Source organism: Equus przewalskii, chromosome 14 (assembly GCF_037783145.1).
Source record: "Equus przewalskii isolate Varuska chromosome 14, EquPr2, whole genome shotgun sequence".
NCBI lineage: Eukaryota > Metazoa > Chordata > Mammalia > Perissodactyla > Equidae > Equus > Equus przewalskii.
This window is the reverse complement of record NC_091844.1, coordinates 7,732,292-7,744,344: the sequence shown is the minus strand read 5'-3', so window position 1 is coordinate 7,744,344 and position 12,053 is coordinate 7,732,292. Positions and strand designations below refer to the sequence as shown.

Here is a 12,053-nt window from a genome sequence, read left to right as displayed (position 1 = left end):
AGTGGCCTGGCTGTAAGACAATCAAAACAGCTGTGTAAGGGGACATCTTTTAAAATGTGTATATAGTTGAAGAGAGATTTCCTTTGCTACTGCTCTTTTCGTACAGAACTTCAGGGGGAGTTCTCACAGTCACTACCTCTAGATCAGGAAGTGGTTTGAAGTCGGGCTTGGTCTTGTCCAGAGAAACAGATAGAGGTCACACTCAGTCAGTGAGTATTGTGGTATAGCCTTCTGTGTTCCTCAGTCTGTAGCCCTGTGCAGGACTCAAGAAAAGCCACGTGGGAGATTGGACCTCTTGCTGTGACTTGAGCCTATTGGCTGATGAATCACGTCCTTCTGAAGTACTATAATACTGTGCCCTTGAGACTTTAGGGTGGTGTCGCTGGCACGGTCTTGATTATTAAATACTTGCAAGCTGAGAAGGTTAGGAACATTGGTGAAAGTACTCATTGATGGGAACCAGCGTATTGGAGTTGAGTCCAACGGAACATCAAGAAAGATGGGGACAGCCTGGATTATACATGAGAGAATTGGAAAAGGAAACTGTGAGGCGTGATCTCTCTCAACATGTTTCCCCTGTTGGTTTGGGTGAAATAATAGAAGGCGTATTTATTAAGTTTGCAGAAGACCCGTAGAAGAACATAGAGTTCCATGTTGGTACTGACCTGTGCTTCTCTTGTTTTGTGTTTGTTTTTTCAGTAAAATATGAAAGAATCAAATTTCTGGTAATTGCTTTGAAGAGTTCTGTGGAAGTCTATGCGTGGGCACCCAAGCCATATCACAAATTTATGGCCTTTAAGGTAACAGTATCAAGTGCACTTAAAAGTAGCATCAGCTGCGTATGCTGTGACCAAGAGCCAGCGAAGAAGGTTAAAAACTCTGCACAGTTACACCTGATCCTTTACAAGCTATGTACTAACATAGTGTAGAGCCTTATCGTAAGAGAGGCCATTTCTAATGTAATAAGCCTAAGCTGTCTGCTTTCTGCGCTCTCCCAGCATAGGAACGAGAGAGCTGAATGTTGGGCAGGCGCTTTGATGGATGTGGCAATGTGGTAACAGAGGAAAAGACAAAATAACACTGCCTCCACTTAAAAAGCAGACCTTGACCTTCTACTTAAAATCACAGATGTGTGTAAAGATTTAGGTATATTTTTGATAACCAGAAATTATCCAGTAATAGGCAGCTTTATGGTATATCTGTTCAATAGAGTACTAATTAAAAACTAAACTACAGAAATTCTTCATGACACAAGGAATGTGTATTACACATTAAAAAAGTAAGTTAACAGGGGCTGGCCCCGTGGCCGAATGGTTAAGTTCGTGCGCTCCGCTGCAGGCGGCCCAGTGTTTCGTTGGTTCGAATCCTGGGCGCGGACATGGCACTGCTCATCAGACCACGCTGAGGCAGCGTCCCACATGCCACAACTAGAAGGACCCACAATGAAGATATACAACTATGTACCAGGGGGCATTGGGGAGAAAAAGGAAAAAAATAAAATCTTTAAAAAAAAAAAAAAAGTAAGTTAACAGTGTGTGTAATATACCATTATTGTTTTAGAAAAATATTAGAAGTTATTTTTCTTTTTATAATTCTAGAGTTCACACTAGATACAAATTTATAATTAAATTTATAATTAAATTCTTAATTAAAAGTGATATTACCATGACATTAGGTATTATAAATAACTTAACATCACTTCTAATATTAGACACAAAACCTTAAGCATAGCCCCTGGGGATGTTTTAGTGCAGGGCAAGAAATTAAGAATTTTTCATCCGAAATGATTCTATTTACTAATTTTTTAAAATAGTTTTGATGTATTTTATAAGGGTAAACTTCAATTAGTTGGAAAATTGACATATTTAGATTGCTTATTGCTGGTTCCCCAGTAAAACAGGATAGATGGGGTGACAATATTTGCTTAAAAAATAAGCCCACATATTATTGACTAAAAATAATTGGTTGTAAAATTACAATTATCCTCTGAGATCTGGTCTTAATATCCTTTATGTACCAGGTACTGTTCTGTTTGCTTTTATAAATATCTTATTTCAATCTGTCTTGTGAGCTGTAGGTGTTGATATCAGTGAAGAACTGAGGCCCTCCAGTATGCTAATAGGCCATCCAGGCTCTTACAATACGTTACAGCCTTTCGTCACCATATCATTCTAGTCAGAAAATTAAAGTACCAGTCTATACAGCTTGAGTAGTGACTGCTGATCATACTGATCCAGTTCTCAGTATGTGACTCCTACAGCTCCTCGAGGCTCTCTTTCCGTCATCTGCATTTGAATAGTTGACTCAATGCTACAGAAAGTCCTCATTATTTCACGTTAGATGTTTTTCTCACCAAGACAACAGAACTGTAAGTGACAGAGCAGAATTCCTGGGCTAGGTAGGGGGAGTCTGGGACATGCTTCTGGAAGGATAGTCTTCCAGATACTGGTTAAGAGACAAATCTTACTGTATTACAGACTTGTTTTATAGGGTATTTTTGCTTATAGTTGTTGCCAGGGAGGCTTAGTAATTGAATAACTGAGTACCTAGGGTCTGGCTTCTCTAGTTTGATCTAGTATTAGAAATAAGTTCTACTTCGTCTTACTGCTTCTCTCTTGGTTACTTCTTTGTAGTCATTTGGAGAATTGGTACATAAGCCGTTACTGGTGGATCTCACTGTTGAGGAAGGCCAGAGATTGAAAGTGATCTATGGATCCTGTGCTGGATTCCATGCTGTTGATGTGGATTCAGGATCAGTCTATGACATTTATCTACCAACACACGTAAGAAAGAACCCACACTCTATGGTTGGTTGACTGGCTTCATTTTGTTTTGACTTTTTTCTTTACTCTGCTTAGTGAACTAACACAAGCAGGGATTTCTTACTTCCCCATGGTGTGGGGGTGAGTATTTAAATGATGTGTCATTTTCAATAGCTCCATGCTCTGAAACAAGTGGAAATCCACTCTCCTGGCTCTGTGAAGCCTTCCTGAGAACCTCTTAGCCCTGGCTTTGACTAACATGGGATGGATTTGGGGCAATTGCTGGCAGATCAGAACATCCCTGGGTTGGGAGTGGTTTAAGGAACATAATTTCTTACTTAGAGCCCACAATCCAATTATGTTCCAAGGGCCTCACAAAATGTGGACTAGTGGAGTTTGTGACCTTACAAGGTAGACTTTGGAATGTATAGCTCATGTAGTTTCCAAAATGTTGTCGAATTGCTGTATATATCACCAGGAATATGAACCAGAGCTTTCACCAGGACAGTCTGATTGAGCACTTTTGTGGGGATAGCAATAGCCACAAACATGCTTCCCTGCACTTTGTTCCTCTTCTCTAGATCCAATGTAGCATCAAACCCCATGCAATCATCATCCTCCCCAACACAGATGGAATGGAGCTCTTGGTGTGCTATGAAGATGAAGGGGTTTATGTGAACACCTATGGAAGAATCACCAAGGATGTGGTTCTGCAGTGGGGAGAGATGCCAACATCTGTAGGTACGCATCACTCACAGGAAAAGGTAGCACTTAGAAGAGTGGAGCCGCCTCTAAAACGGCATATATTCATCACACTAATTTTCTGTGCTGTTCAGACCTTTTGACCATTTACCAGAGTGGTTGGCAATAGATTGTGAAAAGTTAGATTGTAGACTATGGGACTGACCATAGTCTATTTCACAACAAAATCCAAGTATTTATTTAATATTTCTTAAAACCCTGTCGTTCACAATCCTTCATTTAATCCTTAAGACGTCCAGGGAAAATAGGACAGGTGGTGTTGTTAACTCACTTGTGGAAAGTCAAGGGACGCAGAGAAAGGTAAGTGATTTGCTCTTGTGAGTGGCAGAGCCACAGCTGGAAACAGCCTCTTAATCTTGAGGCGTGCGTCAGCAATGAAGGCTGGCATCTGAAGCGTCCGTGGCTTTATGTTGGTATCCCCAGCCTATTCTGATTTTATTGCTGTTAGGTCACTGTCTCATCCACTTTCTTTACTTGTTCCTACCTTCCTTCGTGACTGGTGTGATGAAAATCAGAGCACTTAACTGTAGATTCAGTGGTTCATTGCTCAAGATAAGCGTGATGTACCTTGGGAGTTAATAGAGTCACCCGTTGACACAAACTCCCACTTCCCAGGATAGAGCAAAAGGTTGCAAAGGTGAAGTTCAAAACAAAAATCCTTAAATGTTAGATGTTTGGCGGGGGGCGGGGCGGGGGGGGGGGAGGGCACATAAGCAGCATCTTTTCATAGCAGTTTCCCTATCTAACACTATGTGTTTTTCCCCTCTCTAAAAGCATATATTCGATCCAATCAGACGATGGGCTGGGGAGAAAAGGCCATAGAGATCCGATCTGTGGAAACTGGTCACTTGGATGGTGTGTTTATGCACAAAAGGGCTCAAAGACTAAAATTCTTGTGTGAACGCAATGACAAGGTAATGGTTCCTTATAGGTTCTTTTTACGTGCTATCATCTTTGAGCAATGGTTTATTTTCCATGGAGTTTAGTGAAACTTTTCCTTGGGATTTTGATAGATTCCAAAGTAAATTCATCAAGGAACTTCTTTTTAGGCCTGTTTAATGAGGGTTGAGGTATATTTTATTTTGATTTTGCTGTGAGGGGGTGGAGATACTTATCTCTACAGAAATCGTCCTATCTTGGCTTTTTCTTTTTTAACCCCATTTGGTGACCTGTCTAGGCTATGTTTGATTTAGGGCTAGGGAGGGTTAAAACTGCCAATTTAGATGGATGGGATCTCTTGTGATTAGAAGGAAGCACCCCTGCAAGTTTGAGTGCAGTAAGTTTCCTTTGCCCTGATGGGTATCAGAAACATACCACTTGTTAGTCTGCCTTTTGAGTAGTGAAATAACTTCATAGTTGCAGGTCAGAAATGCCTAACAGTATAAATCATTTTATGCAGAAGCTCGAGCACCTCCTGCAGCTGAGACCTCAGGGCAGCAAAGCCCCACTTGAAACCTTTGTTTTTCAATCTGGCCACGTCCTTGTGTTCTCCAGGGCCTACTCGCTCCCCAGGAGTCCCTCCCCAGAACTGGCCTTGGACAGAGCAGATCGATGACCAGGGGTGTTGTCCATCCCGGCCTGCTTTGAAAAGGACGTCAGGGGGTGGAACAGATCATTGCAAAGCCCAGCTTTTTCTCTCTCTTCTGTCCACTTGGATAAAAACATGTCTAACTACCTGACGCAGCCCACTACAACCTTAGAAGCTTGCCTCTTAAGAATATTTCCACCTCTTGCTTCATGATAAAATATATTAAACATCCTAGTAACCTGCCTGCAGGTCGACTTCTCAGATTAAATTTAAAAATTCATCGTGACAAAGAAAAGCTTTGCATCTTTTCTTGCAGCTGGTCCTCTTGCCTGCCCACCTACGTACTCAACACAAAAGCCGGGTCACCACTGACCCACTTTCTCCTGCAATCCTATAGCTCATTTACTGTTAGAGTTGACTTTTTTTTTTTGCTACATAGTATCTCCCAAATCTTTTACCTTGAAAATCCATACAACCTTAGAGCTAATCCAGGATTTTGCCAGCCTTTTGGCTTATCTTTTCCTAAGTATGTATTGTAGCCATAACTGTAATATTCTTTGAACTTTAGGCATTTAAATATTTTTATCATCCATGATCTCATATCCCTTAAGGTTTATTAACAACAGGTACAAAAGTAACTTATGTTACTTTGGCTATAAAGTCATATCACATAAATGATATATTTAGCTTAATTTCTTAAGAGGAAAATTGGGTTGCTGAGTCCTCCCCGTTGCTCATTGAGTTTTCCAAACACATTTATTGTGTAGCAGGTATTAGCAGTGAGATAAAAAGAAATAACCCAGTTTCAGAAACGTCACTTTTTTTCTTTGCGTTCTCACAATATGGCAGTGTGTACAAGGAGTTACCTACTTAGCCTTCTCATTTATAATAAAAATTGGCTACAGGTGATCACTCCTTGTAAATGATAAAATGACATCATCCCAGATTTTCTTTTGAAAAGGGCCTTTGGGCTTTTAAGCGTCCTGCATTTGGAGGCGTCCAGGTTGTTGGGGGCTCTGGGCTGCCCGCCCGGGACCCGCAGGAAGCGTTGCTCCGCTGGCTGTGCTGTTTCCTGACCGCTCCCTCTCTCTTTTGCCTTTGCAGGTATTCTTCGCCTCTGTTCGGTCTGGTGGCAGCAGTCAGGTTTATTTCATGACGTTAGGCAGGACTTCTCTTCTGAGCTGGTAGAAGCAGTGCGATGAGGATTGCCGGCCCCCAGAGTCTTCAAGATCCTGAGAACTTGGAATTCCTTGCAACTGGAGCTCGGAGCTGCACCGGTGCAGTCCAGGACAGCTGTGGATGCAGACACCACGTGTGGGGTTCTTTTTCTCCTTTCCTTCCTGCTTCTTTCTTACCAGTTTATCCCCATTCTCTTCTTTTCCTTACTCAAAAATAAATCAAGGCTGCAATGCAGCTGGTGCTGTTCAGATTCTACCCTCAGGTGCTATCAGTGTTTGAGATTGAGCATCAGACCAGAAAGCAAACACCTTTCCTTCAGCTCCAGAATTCCTTGTCTCTGAACGACTCTGTCACATGGGTGTCTGAAGGCGGAGACTATGACCATGCCGCTGGTGTTGGAAGTGGGCACAAGGAGGTGTGAAGTGGTGGTCTAACAAGCAGTGTGCTAAAGCAGAGAGCAGATTTAATATAGTAACATTAACAATGTATTTAATTGACATTTCTTTTTTGTAATGTGACAATATGTGGACAAAGAAGAAGGTGCAGGTTTAAGAAGTTACTATTTATAAAATGTGAAAGACACAGTCACTAGGAGAACTTTTTTGTGGGTGGGGCTTGGGAGGTGGGGTGGGGTGGGTTAAGGGCGCCCCATTTTGTTTCTTTGGAGTTTTTTTTTTTTTTTTGGCTTGGTCAAGAACTCAGTCATTTTTCTGTGTACCAGGTTTTGCCTAAATCATGTGCAGAGGGTTCTTAAAAAAAAAAAGGAAAAAGAAAATGTGTGCATTTGTCTAATGGCCAGAACTTTGTTGTGTGACAGTATTAGCACTGCCTCAGTTAAAGGTTTAATTTTTGTTTAAACCTGGAAGTGCGACACCAGTTTCACCATAGTCTGCACTTAACAGAGGAAAAAAATTTTTTTTCAACCACATTTATTTTTTTGCCTACCTCATTGTTTTTAATGCATTAAGAGGTGGTTTAGTTTATATGTTTTTGGAGAAAGACATTAATGTTTAATTTAATCTTAATACCAAAACTATCAGATTGAAGTGTAACTGTTCTTTTGTCACAGGTCTCAGTAGGCACAAGAGAAATTGTCCCTGAAGACAAGAAATAGCCATGTGGCTTTATCATGCTGATTAATGCAGCCTGCTTTCTAAGTTGAGAGAGCAGAATGCTTTGTTTTCACCATATTCACCATTAGTGGCTGATGGGCAGCGGTAGCCTACAACACAAGGGGCCTCATTGTTCTCCGTTGGGGGTTTGGTAGCAGACAGGTGGTCATATTAGAATAGTCACACAAACTGTTCAGTGTTGCAGGAACCTTTTCTTGGGGGTGGGGATATTTCCCTTTTTTAAAAATGCAATGCACTAAAACTATTTTAAGAATGTAGTTAATACTGCTTATTCATAAGACAGCATCTTCCTGTGTTTTAGGTATAATATCAAAGCCCTGGCTTTTCTTGTTTGCTCACTTGCTCTCTTGTTCTCTCTCTGTTTTTTAAACCAGTTTTACTTTATGAATATGTTCATGACATTTGTAATAAATGTCTTGGGTAATAATTTGTTTCATGGCTTCATGGTCACTCAATTCCTCTGAGGACGTTAATCTCTTGGTACAGGAGCAATGCCCAGTGTCCTGGTTCTCCTGTCTTGCTTTCCTCTTGTTGAGTTCTGAGTTGGGAATGTTGTGTGATGGCTACTTTAAACTTTGTTCACCAGACAGAAGCTTGGTGTTTCATAGGTTTAATCCTCCTTTGTAGTTAATTTTCTTTTATAACATGAAAGTGGGGAATTTTCCGCCCAAAAATGTAGTAATTATTTGCACCTATTTGCCGAGGCTTTGCCCAGCATTGTCATCCCTCTTAGCATCCGTTTTAAATGCTGTCATTCTCTTCCTCCTGGTTCAGCATTTTTGCCAAAGGCTCTCTTTTGAATTACAAAAATCTAGTGAAAAATACATACACTCAGAAATGCATAAATGACAGCTGGTTGTGCATACCCACAAAGACAAGATAAGCTGAGAAAGCTTTCCTCTCTTTTGGAAGGACAAGGCCATGGAAATGGTTTTCCCATGTGTGTGACTTTAGAGTAGTGCTCATGTCCAAAGCAGAAAGAACTAGATTTTTCCTACAAATTTGTAGTTAACATAAAGAAGATTGAAGAGTTAATGCCACCTTTGGAGAAGGGACTTCTGAGATAGGCCAGATTCCATCACCATAGGACTTCAATCAAAAATCAGATTTCTGCTGGCGATTTCCTAACATGTTTGGCTTTGCAAGTGAGATGGCACGTGCCAGTGAACACGTGTGCATGCCAAGAGGAGAAAGAATTGGATGGCTTGATCGATTGTAGCCCCTCCACGGCTTTAGAGAGAGGTAAAAGTTGGGCAGGTTTCTTTGGAAAAATACTGAACTTCTGATACCAGTGTGGAAAAAATAAAAAAGAACGAGGTATCATGATCTTAATTATCCACAGACTTGAAGCTCAGTGTCTCTAAGTCAAGATGTGTTTCACAAATAATGCAAGTGGTATGTCATTGGAGTTACTGAGTATTTAGAACTTGACAAAGACTGGCCTTATGAAGTGATGGAGTCTGTGCTCAGGTCAGAGTGGTCCCGTCCCACGTGCACAGTACCAGGCCCCACCTGGCATCTCTGGGTGTTTGAGTTGAACGGAATCGAGTCCATTGCTGGGCATCACGTACTGAGGTCGGAGCACCGTTTGTCCTGGCGCAGGCTTCTGGCGTGTGCTGTCCCTGGCTGTGGTGTCCTTCCTTCCTCGCCTCACCCTTGTTAGCCAGACTGTGTGCTGCAGCTTGAGGCAGGCGCCCAGTTAGGTTTCTTTGTACACGATTGTGACTTGTTGAGATTTCGTTCTTCCACAGAAGGGATGATTCTTTTAACAGGGTAGTGACTTCCCAGAAGTGCCAAGATGGCAGAATTACAGAGGAAAACAGTATTACGATGATACCATTAAATATGGAACATTGGAAACTAGTATAGCAGTGCTCTTCAAAACACAGATGTGTCTCTAGGTTTAGTCAAAGCTTTAATAAGTAATACCTTTCTGTATTTAAGTCAGAGTAACTCTGTATTGAGTGCAGTGTTTTTACTTTTTTCTCATGCACATGTTATGTTGGAGAAAATGTTTACAAAAATGGTTTTGTTACACTAATGTGCATCACATATTTATGGTTTATTTTTAAGTGATTTTTTTATGGGTTTTTTAGGTTTTTGTCTTAGTTGTAGTCCACTTATGGTGATTCATAATCCCTAATTTTGCCAATTATAAATTTGCTAAACAGTAATAAAAATGACAAACTGCATTAAATTTACTAATCCTAGAGCTGCAAAGCAGACTGGTGGCAAGTCCACAGCCTTCTTTTTTCCAGTGCTGATTTGTCTTCTGTGTATTATGAAAATTACTGTGTCCCTCCTCCTCCCCCTTTTTTCCTTAAATAAAGTAAAAATGACACCTATCTTATGTGGCATGAGTTTCAAATATATTCTGATCCTTCAGAATGTTTCCCTCCCATGAGGATCCGTATTTCGTGTGTACCTCCTTCTGCAGTGCAGCCCCGGCTCGAGTGGGCGGCTCCCCTGTCCCGCCATCTCCTGTGACGGGGATCACCAAGATCTCAGAAGGAAATTGGTGGTGAGCTCTTGATCACCATGTTCCTGAAGCCAGAAACAGAGTAAGTTGATCCTTCAGGAAGAAATAAGGTTTTACTTTTCAAGTCTGAATTGGATCAAAACATAAAACAGCAGGATATCTGTACCTAATAAGATAATGAAAGTAGCCCTTTTTCAAATTGGCACGTAATTACTAACTTAGGCCTAATTGTTGGAGCTCCTTCAGTGTAAGGTCATTGTCGCTAAGTCCTTGGGGTGGGCCCCCTTGAGTCCGGCCCGGCAGGAATGACTCCCATTGGACAGATCTGGGGCTGTGTCCTCCGCTCAGCACCTTGCCCAAGCCTCTGGGGTTGCAGATGGGTGGACACGCTACGTTCTCATCCGTTAAGTATGTTAATAAACTAGCTCCCTGTGCTTCAAATAGAAAGATGTTATTTACTTAAAGGTGAAAATAAAATCCTAAATATCTAGGCCACCAAAATGAGTAAGTTTTTTCTTTTCCTACTTGATGTTTGTTGCAGCTGGTAGATGATTAGGAATAAAAATCTGGGGAAGTGCTAGTTAACTGTCTTGGGACCATCGTTCATTCCTCCTGTTCCAACCTTCCCTCCGTTGGTTGAGATTCCACTTACAGGAAACAACCAGAATAAGATCAGCCCAGTAACTGACACCAGCTCTGTGTTTTGGTGTCATGTTCAAGGGGGCAGTGAAATTACTGCTTTCTCTGCCGTCTGTGACTTTAAAAAATATATAATGTCCATGCTTCATTTAAGAAGTAGGTGTTGTATTTTATAGTAGATGTTGTATTTTATAAAGTAAAATGGTTAAGGAATTAAAAGTTGGGAAAAGTATTTGTTGGATTTTCTTAAAGGAGAAGTAACAGGTGCTCAAATACTAGGTTCTTATAGCTGGTCTCCCTCTCTCTTCATCTTAAGGTTAATCGTATTCTCTCCGTGTTTCAGAATCTTCCATGTTTGCCTCTGCCTTGCCTAACTTCCCTGTGCGTACAGGTACAGCCTCTTTTATTCTCTCCTGTTCCCCCCTGACTGGACGTGGTATGGTTTTGTCCATTCTTTGCTTCCATCTGAATACAGAGCCTGCACATGAGCTGAAGTTGGTTCTCATGTTCAACCGTTTATTAAATCCTAACCTCTCTGCTCCTCAGAAACAACCAAACATGTTGCTGGCACTGAGCAGCTCTCAGAAATTCCCGGTTGTTTGCTTAAGTAGCATGAAATTAAAACCCTGATGTTCATCCAGGGGAAAACCAGCACTCCATGCTGTGTGGGGCTTGTGAGGACGTGCACTGGGCCCCAGGAGGGGTGTGGAGCTTTGCTCAGGCTGGGCCAGGAACAGGCCCTGGTAGCAGCGGTCCCCGCGGCTGCAGCGTGGCTTGCTATAATGACAGTGCAGGACCCTTGATGCCTAAGTCCTGTTTCCTAGTTTGCTTGGTTATAGGAAATTTGAATTTGATGGTGCAGCATGGAATGATAAAGTCTTACTTCTGTTTTGGTCTCAGTTGTAAAATTCTGGCAGCATGCCCCAGGAGTTCTGCGGAGAGATGTAGGCAGAGCTTGAGCAAGCTAATTCTGCTCCTTCCTTAAACTGTTTGCAAGTTGGACATAACCATAAACCTTAGAAACCAAGATGAAACAACTTTCCCACAATAAATGATATTAAATACTTACTTGATTCCTCTTCAAGCAGCTTTATTGAGGTAGAATTTACATGCTATACAATTCTCTCATTTAAAGTAGGCAGCTCAGTGACCTTGAGTCTCTTCAGAGACGTGCCTCAGCACCACAATCAATGTTTAAACATTTTTACTACCCCAAGAAGATAGACCACACCCCTTTGCTGTTAGCCTCTTAGTCCCGCACCTCCCCATCCCCCTAAGCTTTAGGCAAATGCCTATCTACTTTCTCTCCATATCTATTTGCCTCTTCTGGCATTTTATATAAAATGGAATCATAAAATGTGTGTCCTTCATGATTGGTGTCTTTGATTTAGCTGAGTCTTTTGGGGTTCATCCATGTTGTAGCTTGTTATCAGTACTTTGTTCCTTTTTATTGGCATCCTTGGTTCTTAATCTTTGTCCCTGGTGCCTTCCTCCAGCTTTAGGACCAAGCACCTCACTGATGGCCAGCTAGGTCCCAGGCTTAAATGAAAGCTGCAGAATTAACCTTCCAC

At 41.5% G+C, this 12,053-nt stretch overlaps 1 protein-coding gene across 50 annotated transcripts in view; it reads left to right on the top strand.

Annotated features, from left to right (window-relative positions):
• The window catches only part of MAP4K4 (mitogen-activated protein kinase kinase kinase kinase 4), a 187,248-nt gene extending 177,539 nt beyond the window's left edge, over positions 1–9,709 (top strand). For 22 of the 50 annotated variants that reach the window (XM_070573410.1, XM_070573409.1, XM_070573412.1 and 19 more), the window contains 5 exons: positions 700–800; positions 2,634–2,783; positions 3,344–3,503; positions 4,299–4,438; positions 6,157–9,709. In XM_070573410.1, the coding sequence (XP_070429511.1) occupies positions 700–800; positions 2,634–2,783; positions 3,344–3,503; positions 4,299–4,438; positions 6,157–6,240 (635 nt within the window). In that variant the 3' untranslated portion in view covers positions 6,241–9,709. Of the gene's footprint in view, positions 1–699; positions 801–2,633; positions 2,808–3,343; positions 3,504–4,298; positions 4,439–6,156 lie in introns of all 50 variants that reach the window. The other 28 variants (XM_070573408.1, XM_070573414.1, XM_070573417.1 and 25 more) reach the window with 3 other exon arrangements.
• The last annotated feature ends 2,344 nt before the right edge of the window (positions 9,710–12,053 follow it).